Source organism: Phodopus roborovskii, unplaced genomic scaffold (genome assembly GCF_943737965.1).
Source record: "Phodopus roborovskii unplaced genomic scaffold, PHOROB, whole genome shotgun sequence".
NCBI classification, from domain to species: Eukaryota; Metazoa; Chordata; class Mammalia; order Rodentia; family Cricetidae; genus Phodopus; species Phodopus roborovskii.
Window position 1 is genome coordinate 34,894,089 of NW_026126482.1, and position 18,481 is coordinate 34,912,569.

Genomic DNA, 18,481 nt, shown 5'->3' on the forward strand with positions numbered 1-18,481 from the left:
TATAGTTCTAGCTGGTCTGTTACTTAATATATAGACCAGACAGTTTCCAAATTAGAGAGCTCTGTTTCTTGAGTGTTGTTATTAAATGTTTGAAGTACCACACATGGCTAGACTTTTTTTTTCTATTTTTTGAGACTAGGGTCTCCCTCTTGGGTTTTCTGTGTAACCGTACCTATCCCAGATCTCACTCTGTAGAGCAAGGGTGGCCTCAAACCCAGGAGAACAAGTTTTACTCTGTTACCCAGGATAGTTGTAAACTCTCAACCTTCCTGCCTTCACTTGCCAAGTGGCTGAGTTGGGATTACAAGCCTGGGTGATTTAACATCTTCATTTCCTAATGGGAGAGATTACACGTGTGTGATCTCATGGGGCCCCATATTTTTAAGTTCATATTAAGTTGTGGAACTTCCCAGAGGTTTTATGATTACGTTTGGCAGACTGTATGAATGTCTACATAGATTGTGTGTGTGTACATATTTGTATGTTGTGGTGCGTGTTTAGATGTCTGAAGTTGACCTGGTGTGTCTTCCCCCATTACTGTCCACCATCCATACTGAGGCTTTGTTACTGCTGGGACCACATGTGGGGTGCCAACACCCACGAAGCTTTTAGGTGTATTCTGGGGATCTAGCCTTTTGTCCTCAGGCATGCACAGCAAGTACTTTCCCCACTGAACCGTCTCCTCAGCCCATGCATAGAACTCTTTAACTGCAAAAGACAGAAATGTAGAACAACACAAGGATTTTATTCTTTATTTCAGGTTTCCAGGGTAATGCAATGCCTTCAGGTTTCCAGGGTAATGTAATGCCACAGATAGCTGGGTCATTTAACTGGACTGAAAAACAAAAAACAAAGCAAAACAAACAAACAAACAAAAAACCTAATTCCTGTGAAAACCGATTAGGAAATATAAGACCTCCGCAAAATTTTCAGACCACCCAGACCAGTTCTCCATAGCCAATATCTGCAGGTGGTATTTCAGAGAGCCGTAGGATCTCAGCTCCTTCATAATGGCTAAGTTGTTACAGGTCATGGCGGAGAGGGTATAGCATATCCAAAACTGAACGAGGCGATGGCTGTTGACTTCACTTTTGATGGTGGAACGGAAGGGAGTCTCAAAGAAGGTAATGAAAATAGGAATGAACTGCAGCTGTCTGGCTCTCTTCTGGCTGGCAGGGTTTAAGTAGCACCAGCATGCCACACCCTGGAGCATCAGGATCTTTGTCTTTGGTGACATCACCTTTTCACTCTGCAGCAAGGCGGCGACATCTTTCATGTACTCGCTGGCGAACTGTGCAGCACTCAGGCCTCCTGTAAGACAAGCATTTCCGCTTCCAGGAGTATGTAGAGATAGCTGGTAAGATCTCAGAGGCCCCTGTGCATTATTCTTTGTGTGTGCCGGGGTTGGGAGGGGGGATGTATATGTGTATGTATGGGCATGTGTGAGGAGGTTGGGAAACAGTCTCAGCTTCGTGGGTGTTGGCACCCCACATGTGGTCCCAGCAGTAACAACAGACATCATCCACGTTTGAATTATTATTATTTTGGTTTTCTGAGACAGGGTTTCTCTGTGTAGCTTTGGCTGTCCTAGAACTCACTTTGTAGACCAGGCTGGCCTCCAGCTCAAGAGATTTTCCTGTCGTCGGTCCGAGCTACCATGCTGGGGTATATACTTTTAAGATTTTTGTGACCAGGTCTCTCTGGCCTAGAAATCTACATACAGACTAGCCTGACTGACTGGCTAACCCATCCATCCACACCTCTCCAGTTCGAAGGCTACATCAAACTTTTTATGTGGGTGCTAGGGCTCAAACTCATATCCTCATGTTTGCAAAGCAAGCCTTTCGCTAAGTGAGCTATCTGCTCCGCTTCTGTTTCCTCTGCCATTTTGTTTGTTTTGTTTCTAGGGGTCAGATACAGGGCCTCACTATACCCCCAGACCCAGGTTCATATTCTGGCAATTGTCAGTAATGTTTGAAATGTACTAACTTTTCCTTTTCTGTGTAACCATGGAAACGGAAAATGTGGTGAAGAAGCACGTAAGAAGCATGGGAAGGTCACTGCCTGCTGAGGCTCCTCCCTTGGTTCAGTTATGTGGACTGAGGCATGAATGTATCCAAGTGGTAGGATCTGGATATGTTTGCTTAGAGAAGGTCAGTCTTTGTACTGGAGGAAAGTCTGTGGATCTGAGATCGATGGTCAGAGCCCAAAGGAAATGCAAAGGCTGAGCCAGGAAGCCCTCAGCTGCCTCGTGGTAGAAAAGTGTCTGAGAGACATTAATTGCTGAGTTGTTCTTGTTTATTTCTTACTCCCAACTCATTCCCAGACCCAAGGCCGATGCTGCTGTATAAGATTTTTCTTCCTTAGTTATCAACCCAGCCTAGTCCTAGATTGTTTTGTTTTCTTCTCCTTTCTCTCGGAGACAAGGTTTCTCTGTGTAGCCCTGGCCTTCCTGGAACTTACTCTGTAGAATAGGCTGGATTTAAACTCAGATCCTCTGCCTCTGTCTCCTGAGTGCTGGGATTAAAGCATGTGTTACCATGTCTGGCTTTGTGATAAAGTTTGATGAAGAATATAAGTACCAAACATTTTATTTTTATAGTTTATAAAATGTGTTACACACAGCCAAGTGTAGTGTATGCATCTGTAACCACACAGCCAATTACACATCTGTAATCCCAGTTTGGAGGCAGAAACAGGGAAGTCTGTGCAGGTCTGAGGATAGCCTGATCTACACAGTGATTCCAAGCCTGCCAAGGCTACAAAATCAGACCCTGTCTCAAACTCCTTCCTCAAACAAGAAAAGACATTATTAAAGAAATGTCTTTGAAAAAAATAGTAAAAACTTTTACTCCCAAAATACTTATGAAGAACTGGGCGTGGTGGCACTTACCTTTAATCTCAGCACTCAGGAGGTAGAAGCAGATGGATCTCTATGAGTTCAAGGCCAAACTGGCCTACATTCAAGTTCTAAGACAGCCAGAGCTACGTAACAGAGAAAGCCTGTCTCAAAAACCAGAACAAAACAAGCAAACAAACAAAAACAGTTACTACGAAAGCTAATAAGTATATCACTGAAAGGCAAGATCACACTGCCTAATGACTACCAAGTCCAACCCATTCAGTGTAAGGTCATCCTGGACTACATGAGAACCCTTCCTCAAAACAAAAAGTTTCTGGCTAAAAGGTCTGAGTGCTTTAGTTTTATTTAAGTGGGAAAGTAAATTCCTTAGGTGTAATTTGAGGGATTAAATCTTCAAAGAATGATATCCATGAGGGGAAATGTAGGAGTTCTTATCCATATCCATTAAATGGTCAAAACTAGAGAGTCAGGAACCTCAGATAGACCTCCAGCACTATGGAGGAATTGTTTGTGCTGTGAATCACCTGAGGCAGGCTCAGCTCCCTAGATGTTCACTTTCTGGAGGAAGAGCCAACTAACCAATTATAAGAGGACCAGAATGCTTTAGTTTGGTGTTAGTCTTAGCTATACAGGTGGGAAGCAAGGGAAAGAGCTCCCATGTGGCTTCCACTAAAGCTTTAACATCAAATGGAATTCTCTCAGCACTGTAGGTCCAGGGTAACATAAGTTAGAGAAACCCATGAACAGAGCTCCAGTGGCTAGACTCTCCACCAAAGTACTCTTTATCCCATGCCCTTTTAGTAAGTACCTTGTTGGAATCTGAGATTGAACTTGAAAGATCTTGGGTTGATATTGAAAACAGAATCTAAGCCTGGTTTACAGAGAGCATTTCCGGACAGCCAGGGCATCACCATCACCACCACCACCACCACACCACCATCATCATAGTCCCTTCTAAACTGCAGTGTTATAACAAGCAGAAGATTATGAAGCAGCCACGTTAGCACAGAGGTGAAACAGTACCTGTGAAGGCCAGTAGTCCAATTTTCTGGGCAGCCTGAGCTCTTTTTTCAAGGGATAGACGTGTATTCTTTAGCGTGTAGCCAAGTTCTATAATTTTTTCTCTGTGAAAAATGCAGTCAGCTGTGGAGACTGTCTGCTCTTCCTCCTGGGTCCTAAAATATGTCTTAATAGTATTCCATAGCAGTCTGAGGTACTTCAACAGCTGCTCGAAGCTCTGACGGGCCTTTTTGCTTATCAGCCTGCTAAGAGAGTGGATTCTCAACTTCCTGATGAAGGCCATTGGTGCTCATGTACACAGGCGGGGCTGGAGTAGATAGCAGCTCAGGAACGCACTGCCTGGCAACAAGGCAACAAGGTAGGACGGAATGTAGGGTACTGTCCCGCAACACCGTAGAACCCGAACATAGGAACCAGAAACAATAAACGCGAGGTTCCTGGGGCTGGCATTCAAGGACTTTTAGGACTAGAACAAAAAAAGCAAACTGTGCTTCTCTGGAGGCACATACACTCAAGCTGTTTCCCGAACACATAGCTCTCTCCTGCCTTTGCTCCTTGTCCTGTGCTGGGCTTACTGGACTTTCTCCTTGGACTGCCACCCTCGCTTCTAAGTGGCTTCTGGAACTTGCATTGACTATTCTGAAGGCTGTGGTGCTTGTTTTTCTTTACACATAGATTTAGCCTGTTTTAATGACAAAGATGAAGCAAATGTCACCCACATCACATCTACTCATCTGTGTGTGCCCATTTTTCTCTTCTCTTGTGCCTGTGGGTGTCTGTGAGTACTAACTTCTTCCAATCCTCTAAAAGATACTGCTCTTCCCGTGTTTTAGGATATTTTCCTTGGCAACTGGATCTCAGTATATAAGCACTTGGGCTTCATTAACAAACAAAACAAAACAAAAAACTCTCTGCTAAATGTGGTAGCTTTTATCATCGGAACATTTAGGAAACTGAGGCAGGAGGCTTGAGAAATTGAAGCTAACCTGGGCTATATAACAAGACCATAACCAAAACAGGGCTATATAGGTGGTTCAGAGGTTAAGACCACTGGTCCTGAATTCAATTTCCAGCAACCACATGGCTCGAAACCATCTATAATGAGATCTGGTGTCCTAGTCTAGTGTGCATGCAAACATTTAGGTAGAACACTGTGTACATACTAAGTAATTTTTTGTTTGTTTCTTTTGTTTTTTGAGACAGGGCTTCTCTGTAGATCAGGCTATCCTCGAACTTACAGAGATCTGCTTGCCTCTGTCTCCCAAGTGCTGGGATTAAAGGCATGTACCACCAAGCCCAGCAAATAAAATCTTTTAAAAAAAGTTTAAAGACAAAACAAGTCTTGATTATATCTACTCCTCCATCTTTCCTTTGTATAGACCAGCTAAGTCAATATCTTGTCTTTAAATGACTTCTATATCCTAAACTTGCTCAATTTTATGTGTTTGGGTTGTTTTCAGACAGCTTATTGCTATTTTGCTTAGAATCACCTTAACCCCTGAGCTCAACTGCACAAGCCTCCTACAAGTGTACACCACTGCATCAGGATCACACAAGGACACACTCCTTCACCCCTAGTCAACACCCACACGCACGTGTGTGCATACCCCCCCACACACATATGTTTTGAGACAAGGTCTCATATAGCTCAGTCTGTCTCATTCACTGGCTTTGCAGTATATATTTCAAACTCTTAGTTTTCTTTTACTTGTATGTACAACTGTGGGTGGGGGTTATGTGCATGTGTGTACAGGTGTCTACAGAGAATCCCAGAGGTACTAGGTCAGAGGATGATGTTTCAATTCAGTCAATCCCCATCTATTTTTTTTTTTAAAGATAGATTTCTAGCTGGGTACTGGTGGCACACACCTTTAATTCCAGCACTTGGGAGGCAGAGGCAGGCAGATCTCTGTGAGTTCCAGGACAGGCTCCATCGCAACACAGAGAAACCCTGTCTTGACCCCCCCCAAAAGGTAACTTCTTTTGTTTTATGTGTGTAACTGTTTTGCCAGAATGTATGTTTATACACCATGTGTATGGCCAGCACCCTGGGAAGTCAGAAGAGGGTATTGGATTCCCTGGAGTTATGGATGATTGTGAACTGCCATGTGGGTTCTATGAATTAAATCCAGGTCCTCTGAAAGAACAATGCACACTCTTAACCACTGGGCCCTCTCTCCTAAAGATTGTTTTTTGTTTATTTGTTTAACACTCTGCAGGCACACACAGGCACATGCACATAAACTCTACCCCATACCCATATTCGTACACATATCTTTGAAGTATATATTGCAAAAAGTGACTTTGAGGCAGACTGAGCTATATGAAACTTTGTCTCAAAAACAAAAACAAAACAAATCAACGAAATCATAAAATCAAACAAAGCAAAACAACCCCAAACCCAATATATACATCCATTGATGGGAGTGGGGTGGTGGTGGGTGACAGGGGTATGTCCTAGTGTAATTAATCCTGATGTAGTGTGTGTAGTTCTGTGTGTGTGTGTGTGTGTCCACATGTGAGTATAAGTGCTTTTGAAAGCTAGAAGAGGACACTGGATTCTCCTGGACCAAGAATTTACAAGTGTTTGGGTGCTGGGAGCTGAACTGGGGTCCTCTTAAAGGCACTATGTTCTCTAAACTACTGAGCCATCTCTCCAGCTCAGCCCTTGAGACGTTGATTTTACTGTCTCAGTCCACCAAGTACTGTGATTATGCTCTGATGCTCAACTCTCTCTCTCTCTCTCTCTCTCTCTCTCTCTCTCTCTCTGTGTGTGTGTGTGTGTGTGTGTATGGTTTGTTTTATTGAGACAGTCTCATTCTGTAGCCTTGGATGGCCTGGAACTTGTTATGAAGACTAGGCAGGCCTTGAACACATAGAGATCCATTTATCCAATTGCCTAAGTCTCCTGTAATTTTACATTTTTAATAGGACTTCTTACTTGAATTCCAGACTTATATTAGATCACCATCTTGATCTTTGGATATAAACTTTATTGCATCTAAAATAGTTCCTGTGTTTCCTTCTTCTTGCTGTAGGGTTTTCTGTCGATATTCTATATTTTCAGTTTATTGTTCAGTCTAAAATATTTGCACTCATCCTTAGCCTGTTTCTCATTCCATTTCCAACCTCCTAACCAATTCATTCTCTTGGTTTTATTTTCAAAACATATCCCAAACATTAGAAAATGTTCCTGACTGTGTACTTCAGTTATATGAACTTGTAAAGGGATAAGGATATAAAGAGTATAGAAAATTCAAAACACCAAACAAGGTACTTTTTTCAAAGCCTTATATTTCTTGCCTCTGGAATATTTATTTAAAAAACAGAAAACATTTATTTTATGTGTAAGCGTGCTTTGCTTGCATGTCTGTGCATCACGTGTGTACCTGGTACCCAAAAGGCCAGAAGAGGGCATTAGTCGCTTGCAAGCTGCCATGTGCGAACTGGGAATTAAACCCAGGTCCTTTGGAAGAGTAGCGGGGCTCTTAACCACTGAGCCATCTCTTCAGCCCCCTGGAGTATTCTTTCCAGAGAAAATCTATATGATTTCTCTGTTCAGTTTTCAACCACACGTTTTATAGGCATTTCTTGACCTTTAAACTTGTGACTTTTGAGCTTGCCTCTCCTTACCCTACCTTTTCCCTGCTTTGGAATTCAAGCTCAGAGCCTCAAGCTTGCTAGACATTTGCTCTAATACTGGGGCATATCCCTGTGGTGGTTTGAAAGAAAATGGCCCCCACATGGAGTGGCACTATTAGGAGGTGTGCCTTGGTGGAAGTGGGGGTGGGCTTTGAAGTCTCTTTTGTTCAAGCTTCCCTCTAAGCAGCTTGCAGTCAACTTCCTGTTGATTGCAAGATGTAGCACTTTCAGCTCCAGCACCACATCTGCCTACGTACTTGCTACATGCTTTCTGTCATGTTAATAATGCACAGAACCTCTGAAACTAAGCCACTACCTCAATTAAATGTTTCTTTATAAGTGTCACCATGGTCATGGTGTCTTTTCACAGCAATAGAAAACCCTGAGTCCCCATCTCAAACCCAATCTTTTACAATAATTTTTTTCCTTCTTGGCCTTATTATCTTTTTTTTTTTTTCCAGACAATGAATCTTACAAGGGCAGACATTGTTATGTCTTTTGTCCTTACTATTGAACACCTACTGCCCAGTTCCTGGCTTACATACCAGTCATGGCAACTAAGCAGCAAATGCTGTTGAGTATGTGAGAAGTTAGAGAACCTGTTTTTTAGGCTCCGTGTAAGTATTCCTCCATTGCTGTGACAACATATCTGTAAGGTGTATGGCTTTTCCTCCCCGCCGCCTAGTCTTGTCCCCGCCGCCGCCAGCCCCAAATAACACACAGAGACTCTGTATTTGATATAATTCTGTTGGTCTGTTTCTTGTTTCTTATCGGTTAGCTCTGTCTTAATTATTAACCCATTTCTATATATTTCCACGTGGTCTTACCAGCGAGAGGCGGCTGGCGATTCTGTTCTCTTCCATCTCTCCATCCTCACTCCTCCTTACTACTTCCTCTTTCCTCCTTGTCTCCTAGTCCCTCCTATCTTCCTTTCCTATTGGCCAACAGTGCTTTATTCATTAACCAGTATGAGAAACATATATACATAATGGCATCTCCCATCATCTCCTCTTTTCTGTCTAAATAAAAAGAAGGGTTTTAACCTTAACATAGCAAAATATATCACACAACAGTTATCAAATAAGAATAACAGTTAACAATATTTAGTCTATTAACATTTAGCAAGACTAAAAGAAACTATTCTATCATCTATCTTATATTTGTGAATCTAAAGTCCTATATGTAACTTATCTTTAATCATAACTAAGGAAAACTATAACCATAACTATCTGTCTTCAACTCCTTCAAAGACCACAGAAGGAAAATATATAAACTTTAGAAATGACAGAGACAACTCACTGCCTAGTCACCCGAAGTTCTTTTGTAATCTTCCATCTTCAGCCCATAGGCCATAGTGTGTCTGGCAGACTCTTCAGCAAAGCAGGAAACTTAAAACTGTCTTCTTGTATTGCCAGTTTGTCAATCATTTTCCTCTGTGTCCTGCAGACTGTCTGACAGACTCTTCCATGAAGCAGGAATTCTATAGCAATGTCCATCTTGAATAAGCAGTCGCTTTTCTGTGGGTCCTGCATGTCCAGTTTATACAGCATAAAGTCAAACAGTCCAGACAAGAGCAGTATCTTGTCCAAATGGCTAGTATTGCCATACTAGAAGTAAACTCCATAACAAGTTTCTTCAATGGTCATCTTCATCTTTCTTTCTGACTCAGGTGATGTTGCCAGGAGCATTTATGTCTCACTGTCAAGAAAAACCCTAAACCATTTTAAATGCCATATTCTGTAGGTCTTTGAAAGGTTTAAAGAATGCCTATTCATCTCAAATACATCTCTGTATATCTAGAAATCCTAACTCACCTAGCTATAAGTTTTGACTATTATAGGTAGCTATCTGTACTAAATTATACATTACATTTTTAAATGAGCTATATAAACACAATACCTAAACAAAAGGAGAAATATACATATCACAAAATTGACCTTAAATTGTATCAATAAATGAAAATCTATTCCAAAGCAAAGTATCAATTTCTATGCCATAATCCCCTTTTTACCTTTAAAAATAATTGGCTGTGGTCATTAACCATTTATAACCAAGCCCACTTAAATGAAAACAAACATTTATAAACAATATTTGGGAATTTGGGCGTCGTTCTTTCTAAACTACTTCCTGCTGATAGGGGGCGCTGTCATGGGGGAATCCTAAGAAGATGAAGAAATCCTGGCTGTAATCTGCAAGGCTGCTTTGTTCAAGCTGTTTTGAATGTAGGATCACCAGCGACTGTGTTTCAGGGAGCCTGGCTTGATCAAACCACATTAGTCTGGAAGGAATCCACAGCTTTTCATTTTCTGTGGAAACAAAAATAGAAATCCTTTTCCCCAGTAACTTGTCCTTGAACTTAAATTTTGAAGTCAAAGCATTTTTAAAATATATAAATTGAATTAATCCAGCAGCATTTCTTTTATCAGTTGTTATTTCCTCAGCAGTCAAAAGATACAAAGACAATATAACCCCATACAGTATCCAGATTCTCTCTGAGCTTTCCATCTTTAAGTGGCTTTATTATTACTCTCTTTCTTCTATCTTTTCATTTTTTGAGACAGGGTTTCACTGTGTAACTCTTATCTGTCCTGGAATTCACTCTGCATACCAGGTTTACTTGGAATCACAGAGATCTGCTTGCCTCTGTCTCCGAGTTCTGGGATTAAAGGCGTGTGCCACCACACCCAGCTGTTCTCTGTCTTTTTAAAACCATTTTTTTTAAATTCTCTTTCTCTCCCAAGCCTACATATATTTTAGAACACACTGTAAACCTTTAGAGGTTTTTCTTAATATGAATCTGTCTTTATTGTAAATCTTTATCTTTTTCTGGCCATGAGTCTTTTATCTGGTAAACAACAACATTGTTAAAATGGAAGTCTTTGTTGTTTCTGCCGAGGTTATCAAAGATGGCGGTGGGTACTTTTACCGCCAGCAATGAAAGCTGTGGTCACTGCCCTGGTCAACGTTGCCATCCAGCAGGCATGCTGCTGGCTTGGAGATGTGGTCACTGCCATCACCATCTCTCATGCACACCAATAAATTGTTAGCAGAGTTACTTAAAAGCTGTACAGTTTTTTGCCGCTTATGCTGAGTCAGGAAAATTCCCTTAAAGGAGCTGCGCAAATATCTGCTTGTCTCTCGCAAAACAGAGTCCAACTGAGAAAAATGCTGTTAGTAAGAAGCCTTGCTTGTCTCTGTTCTTTTTTTCTAAAACCCCTTCTTTAAGCTTTTGTTAAATTTTAAGTGGAAGTTCTTACTAGTCATGTGGGCGCCATATGTAAGGAGTATGGTTTTTCCTCCAGCGGTGCCATCTGTAAGGTGTAAGGTTTTTCCGTCCGCCGCCCGGTCTTGTCCCGCCGCCGCACCAGCCCCAAATAACACACAGAGACTCTGTATTTGATATAATTCTGTTGGCCTGTTTCTTGTTTCTTATCGGTTAGCTCTGTCTTAATTATTAATCCATTTCTATGTATTTCCACATGGTCTTACCAGCGAGAGGCAGCTGGTGATTCTGTTCTCTCCCGTCTCTCCATCATCACTCCTCCTTATGGCCTTATAATCTTTTTTTACCCCAGACAATGAATCTTACAAGGGCAGACATTGTTATGTCTTTTGTCCTTACTGCTGTACACCTGCTGCCCAGTTCCTGGCTTACATACCAGTCATGGCAACTATGCAGCAAATGCTGTTGAGTATGTGAGAAGTTAGAGAACCTGTTTTTTAGGCTCCTTGTAAATATTCCTCCATTGCTGTGACAACATATCTGAGATGAACAATTTACAAGGAGTAAATGCTGACTCACACTTGGAGAGGCTAAGTCAGCTGAGTCAGCAGGCTCCCTTGTCTGTTTTGCTTTTGAGACAGGGTCTCTCTACATATCCCTGACTGTCCTGGAACTCCACTATGTAGATCAGGCCAGCCTCAAACTCACAGAGATCTGTCTGCCTCTGCCTCCTGAATTCTGGAATTAAAAGTGTGGGCCCTCGTACCTTGCCCCCTTTTTGATTCCATCGAAAGGTAGACATGGCAGGAAGCATGTGATGGAGTGAAGCTGTTGATTTTATGGTGGCTAGGAAGCAAAAAAGAGACAGGAAGGGGCAAGGCTCCAGCACCTCTTCAAGGCATGCTCCACTCACTCCTAGCAGGCTCCACTTCTAATTCTATTACTTCCCAGCAGCGCCATAGGTTAAGGACCAAGCAAGCCTTCAGCACACGAGCTTCTGTGGGGGACTTAAGGTACAAACCAACTGGACATAATGGTGTATGCTTTTAGTCCCAGCACTTGTGAGGCAGAGTCAGGTGAATCTCTATGAGTTTGAGGCCAGCCAGAGATAGCACAGTGAGACCCTGTACCAAAACAAACAAACAAACAAACCCATATTCCAAAAATGCTCATGTCTCATATTAATGTAAATAGCAACAAACAGAATAAAAACTACAAGCTCTCATCTCAAAGGGGACAAGAGAGTTTATTTGGGGTATAAATATGAGCAACCAGGCCTGGAAACACAGGTTTAGGCTACCCTAAATACCAGGTTCCAACATGATAACAGTCTTGTGAAATCTTTGTAGTAACAGAGCAGAGGATGTCGGAAATCAACACACTTTCCAAATAACGTGGTGAGGTTATCAGCTGGGTGGGTGACAGCCCCTCTGTGCAGCCTCAGATGTCTTAGTTTTGGATTGGTGGAAGGTAGGTGTCTGTTTGTACATTCCCAAAAGACCCACTAGTAACGAAAGTGTTAAGTCATACCCAGAGGTGACAATAAATGGCTACCAAGGGGGCAAATCTAGCCCTGGGTAGTTTGTAATTAGGTTCTAGACCTGCAACATTCCAACCTCCCCACAGCCATTGTGGTTCTAATTAGTTGAGCAGCCTTTGAAGAATTTTTAGCATAAAGTACAGCTTCTTTTCAGGAACCTCCATTCTCATTCTCCTGGTAACACAAGCATTTCGTCCATCTCCAACAGTCCCCAGAGTTTTAACAGTTGTTCAAGTTTAACAAATGTCCAAGTTGGAAATCTAAGGTCCCAGCCAAACTTCATTGTAAATCTAAGATCCAAAGGCACGACATAAATAAACATTCTCATTCCAGAAGGGAGGAATATGGCGCCGAAAGGAAGGATCAGACAAAAGTAAGGCAAAACAAAACCCCAGCAGAGAAAACGTGAGGTCTGCCATCTCCATGGTCAGCATGCTGGACACAGTGACTTGAGCTCCAAAAGCCTTGCTAACGGCAGCCCACCTGACTGCTCCCTCAGGCTGGCTCTGTTCACTAGTTGCAGCTTCCTGGGCAGGCACTCTAGAAACATCCTGTCCATTGCATCTTCCATTGCAGCTGTGGTTTCACTCAGTGCGGCTTCATGCATTGCCCTCCTGATGGGGTGGGTGGGCACCACTTGCAGGACTCCTACCCTGCCACACATGCCTGACCTGGTCCAGGCTTTTCTTCTGAAATCTCAATGGGAGTATTCGCTGATGTCATTATCTGCTGTGTAATGAGTTCAAAGGCAGCCTCAGCTATACAGACCTGGTCTCAAAGTGTGGTGGGGAGGGCAGGGAACAGGCTGGAGAGATGGCTCAGCTGTTAAAATTACTTGCTGTGAGATCGTGAGGATCAGCGTTCAGATCCCAGTAGGGCATCCTACATAAGCCTATAACCACAGGTCTGAGGAGAGGTGGGGAGAGGAGGATTGCCTGGTCTCGATGGCTTCTGGTTCAGATATATGCATACGAACCTCAGATTCAGACAGGCCCTCAAAGGAATAGGTGGAGTGACAGAGGACTCGTGACTTATCCTGGCTTCTATGTGTGCACAAGTGCAAGGCTCAACACACACAGATGCATATACTTACACACACACACACACACACACACACACACACACACACACACACACGCGCTCCAATGAGTAAAAATTGGGAGAAGAGACAAGTATATAGAGTGAACCTATAGTGAGTACAGATGAGAGGAGCAGAACAATGCAAAGTGGGCGAGGACCTGGCTAGGACATTCATAAGCTTATTGAATGGCTGGTTTCAAGAGGAGGAACAGTGGCTTTGGTGGAGTAGCTTTATCACTCCGGAAAGACAGGAGGGCTGCTGCTTCAGTCTGAAGAGGTTTCGTTTTGTTTGTTTACTTTTGTTGCTTTTTGAGACAGGGTTTCTCTGTGTACCCCAGCTACTCCCGTTATAGACCAGGCTGGCCTCCAACTCAGAGATCTGCCTGCCTCTGCCTCCTGAGTGCTGGGAAGCTGTTTTTAAACAGTTGCTTTCCTCCTGCCTACCCTGGTCTACTACTTACATCAGGATACAGAATTCCCTTAGGATTTTCACTTCAGAATAATAAACTCAAGTGGACAATGAGTAGTGGTCTACTGTATAAATACTAAGGAAGGGAATGTAGAAAATAGATGAGGGCTGTGAGATGGCGCAGTGAGAAAAGGCCCTTGCTATGCAAGCCTGACAATCTGAGCCTGATCCAGGGAGCCTCTGTAAAGGCGCAAAGAGAACAAGTTGTCCCCTGACTTCCACAGGTGCACCAAGGCTGAGCCCCCCCAACATTATGCATATACGTAATAATAGATAAAAAAGCAAGAATATATATCAGATTCTACATTAGACTAGTAATTAAAAATAATTTTATTTTGACTTACATGATTGAGTGATGGATACAAATACCACAAAACTGAAAGCACTTCCCCAACCAAAAGTAAAACAGAGGTGAATACAAAAGATGTGAAATTAATTATCCATGCAATATTCAAAAAGTTTCAAATCCCAAACAAACCAAACAAAAGCCCTGTAGTACCTGTGATTTGATTTTCTATAAAAGAGACATTTCACCCATTTAACAAAGACTATAGCCTATACATACTGCAACTGTACAGTGTACCTTTAAAATGAGGGATATATGCATATATATATTTACAAATATACAAAAATGTACAGGGGAACTTCACAGTTGAAATAGTATGTTGCCAGAAGCCTGGCAAATTTCACTTTAAAATGAAATGAACCCTTTTAAAAGTCTTGCTAAAACTAATATCTAATTGGTATTTTATACAAACACATCCAGAATACAGTTTAAATTGCACTCACACATATTGTTGTGATTTCTTGGCATACCCACCCCCTCCACACTTAGTAAGTGGCTGAATCTCCACCCTGGTTCTGAGCTGCTATTGAAACTACAGGGTGGTTTCTATCTCTCAAGGTCAGGCACTTCATAGTCTCCTGAACAATTTTTATAGAAGCAGTTAGGACTCAACCAAACTCCAGGTCCCCCTCTCGAAAGAACAGCACATCTTTCTAAATCTACAACTTTGAGGTTTGTATTTGTCTTGGGAAAAACAATTATGTAGGTGGAACAAGGCTGGTGCCTGGAATTCCAGCCCTGGAGGCAGAGACTGAAGAAATGTTGCAAGTCCAAGGTCAGACTGGTCTATATATGGAGCTCAGGGACAGTCAGGATTGCAATGAGACTATCTCAAGATCAAACAAAAACCAAACAAAAAGAGTGGGCTGAAGATATGATAAGAACCGGAATGTGATAAGGATGGTTCTTGTTAAAGGACAAAAGCTTAAGCTTCAAGTTTTTTTTTTTTTTTTTTTTTTGTTGTTTACTTTTAATAGTATTGGTACAATCTTAATGAAGCAGTATTTTTCAATTAATCTTTTAAACTGTGTGAATAGATGATATGGAAATTCTCAGGATGGAAAAAATGAAACAAATAGTAGGAAATACAAAAAATACTAAGATACAAAACTTAGATCTGCCTCCCTTCCCAGTTGCCTTGGGAACTCCCTGGGTAGCTGAAGATGACCTTGAAATTCGGGTCCTATTCCTCCACTTTCTGAGCACTGAGCTTATATGGGGAGCACACCCAGCCTATGTGGTGCTGGAGATGAGCCAAAACTTCATGCAAGCCAAGGAAGCACTCTACCAAGGGGGGGGGGCACATCCTCAGCAATAAAACTTAGTCTATTACAACTGATCATTCTCTTGGATTCTCTAAGGAAACTTCTCTTTGAAGTTTTTTTTTTTTTTTGTGCTTTGTTTTTAAAAGTGAAAATAGGTAGCTAAGGGGCCACTGGACACTGAACCCAGTGGAAAAGTGGCAAGGCATATGTTACTACTTATCCAAATAGCACACGGAAGCACGAAGAGTTCAAGCTTACAGATGAACTTCCGAACAGGTGCGAAGAGGACTATTTTCAATTTCACAGTAAAGTAAGATGGACTTTGAAGCGCTGTCAGACACAACTACGCCGCCGCCCGGTGAGTTCTGCACATCCCTGTTCTGTGGGCCAAGGAAAATTAGACAGCACAGCGCAATCGGACTTTGAAATCTCTACGCCGGCAAAAGCGGCAGCACCCTGCAAGTTCCAGGTGCTGTCTGTCTGGCCACAGCACAGCACCCTCTTGACCGCAAGGGCCAGGTGTCAGGACAGCAGTCAGGCAGTGCTGAAGTGTAATTTAAAAGGCCGTGGCAACTTCGGTTCCATGACGACCTCCGACTTTAACACAGTCTCGGGGGAATTTGTCTAACTGTTCATACGCCAGCCGTCCGTCTTCTCCTGGATAGGGAACATTTAAACATGAACTTAATTTCTTTATACATCACACAGGGCAGAGTGGGGGAGCTATGCTATTGCTACATTTTTCTCACAGTTCCTGGGGATTGGACCCAGGGCCTCATGCCCATCGACCAAACACTTTCCCACTGACCTACACCCTCAGCCTTCTTTTGCTATCTTAGCTAGTTCCTAGGTTAAGAAGAAGTTGTTTTATTATTCTTAATATTGTTATAGGTTTCTAGGCAATGCTTAGAAGAACCAAGAACTCTTGAGTCAACGTTAGTGACCAGATGAAAGACAAAGCACACGTCCATACCATCTGCTGCCAACTGCACATAAGAGATTAATTTTTGTTTAGTGCATTAGGGATTTCAGTAAGGCTTATCCTTGACCTCAGTGCATTGAATCTCCATGTAACTTGAATATATTCTATATTGATTTAGTTACACTATATCATACACACACACACACACACATATCATTATGCATTATAACATTATGTATGTCTACATGACTAGAGGTAAAAGTTAATTTTTAAAAGTTAGGCTTTCAGGCTTTAGATAAAAATTAGTCTTTACCCCTGTGGTAGTTTGAATGTAATTGGCCCCTACAAGCTCATAGGGAATGGTACTATTGGGAGGTGTGGCTTTGTTGGAATAGGTGTGGCCTTTTTGGAGGAAGTGTGTCACTGTGGAGATGGGTTGTGGAGATGGGCTTTGAGGTCTCACTTATGCTCAAGCCACACCCAGTATCTCAGTTCACTTCCTGTTGCCTTTGGGCCAAGATGTAGACTTCTCAGCTCCTCTTCCTGTACTATATCTCATCACACTCCCAGATGCCATGTCCTTCCATGATGACAATGTACTAAATAAACCTCTGAAACTACAAGCCGCCATCTCAATATTTTCCTTTATAAGAGTTGCTGTGATCATGGTGTCTCTTCACAGCATCAGAAACCCTAGCGAAGTTAATCCCCTAAACACACAGTGCTCTTCCAGGCAATGGATCATTCAGTCTTGTTTATAGCTGCACCTCTTGTTTATTTAGTTATTATGCATGTGGGTGTATGTGGGTGCATGTGGGTGTATGTGGGTGTATGTGGCTGCATGTGGGTGTATGTGCATCACCACATGCACGTGGAGGACAGCATTCTGGTCCCTCTTGTTTCAACCGCATTGCATACTCCACACTACATACTCCACTCTAGCTGGTCTTTGAGCGTCTGAGTGAGTCTTTTGCCTCCGTCTCTCATCTCACTGTAGGATGCTGTTATTACAGATGTGTGTGCTTCTAGCTTTTTAAATGGGTTCTGAGGACTAAGTTTATGTTGTCAGAAGTGTGCAGCTAGCATTTCACCTACTGAGCCATCTCTCTGACTCTCATAGCAACATCTTATATATCTAACATTTTGAAAATAAATTTTGTTACTATTTTTTAAAAAAAGCTGATTAAAATATAGGCATATGAGGGCTGGGCATGAGCCAGGGATAATGTTTATATTACAGAGAGAGTCAAAAGACTGTCTTGGCTACATTGAGAGGCTGTCATAAGAGAATAAAGCCAGGAGTGCTCGTGTAGGCCTATAATCCTACCTACACAAGAATCAGAGACAGAAGGATCACTACCACTTCAAGCAAAACATGGACAACTCAGTGAAATCCTGTCTCAGAATAAAATGTTTTAAAGGGGGATGTTTATGTAACCCATTTGTAGCAAGCAGGACACTGTGGGTTCAATCCCTAGTTCTCAAAAAAGAAAAAAAGAGTAAATTTGCTTATCACAATATCTTAAATCTCCAGAGTTCTCTTGTTCTTTTGAAAGGGGAAAATGAAGCATAGAGACAGATAAGATGCAGCTTTCTCAGTGAGACAACGTGCGATTTAATCAGCCGTGCATAGCTCCTTCATGAGGAGGAGAACGTAGGTCAACAAAACATTGGGAATATACTAGCATGAGTGGTTTTGGAGAAGGACAGAGCCTCAAAATAAAGCTAAAGTTCTCTATGAGTGCCACCCCCAGCACAGGTTAAACATCCGTAATCCAAAACTCCCAATCCAAAATGCTTCAATGTCCAGATCCCTGAGCACTGGTAAGACTCCGCAAGTGGGAGCCTTATACCCCTAGGTCCCGATAGGCTGTCTGTGAATTTAAAATGGTACACAAGATTGCCTTTATTACACATAATTTTCAGATTTAAACTTGGACTTCACTCCTAAGATATCTCATGTATATGCAAATACCCAATTTTTAAAAAGGCAACACACTGAAACATTTTTGGTTAAATAATTTGGGATGAGGGACGTGAACCTTTATTATTACAGCGACAAAAGCAGAGCTGCCCCTCAGGACATCTAGCTAATACCTAGCTGTCAGCTA

General features: G+C 42.2%; 2 protein-coding genes across 5 annotated transcripts in view; both read right to left on the reverse strand.

Moving 5' to 3' along the window:
• Positions 1-860: 860 nt before the first annotated feature.
• Positions 861-4,166, reverse strand: Armh2 (armadillo like helical domain containing 2). The gene is made up of 2 exons (XM_051194118.1): positions 3,887-4,166; positions 861-1,311 (listed from the first exon to the last, which is right to left on the reverse strand). The coding sequence occupies exons 1-2, from the start codon at positions 4,164-4,166 to the stop codon at positions 881-883; spliced, it is 711 nt and encodes a 236-aa protein (XP_051050075.1). The 3' UTR covers positions 861-880.
• A 9,983-nt stretch (positions 4,167-14,149) lies between these two features.
• Ripor2 (RHO family interacting cell polarization regulator 2) overlaps positions 14,150-18,481 on the reverse strand; it is a 213,504-nt gene continuing 209,172 nt past the window's right edge. For all 4 annotated transcript variants that reach the window (XM_051194519.1, XM_051194521.1, XM_051194520.1 and 1 more), the window contains one exon: positions 14,150-16,105. In XM_051194519.1, coding sequence (XP_051050476.1) covers positions 16,005-16,105 — 101 coding nt within the window. In that variant the 3' untranslated portion in view covers positions 14,150-16,004. The remainder of the gene's footprint in view (positions 16,106-18,481) is intronic.

Excerpts from the sequence above, each read along its gene's own strand:
- Armh2 (XM_051194118.1), bottom strand. The coding sequence starts at position 4,166 with ATGGCCTTCATCAGGAAGTTGAGAATCCACTCTCTTAGCAGGCTGATA. Across the intron at positions 1,312-3,886 it reads TGGACTACTGGCCTTCACAG|GAGGCCTGAGTGCTGCACAG; the intron begins GTACTGTTTCAC and ends CTTGTCTTACAG.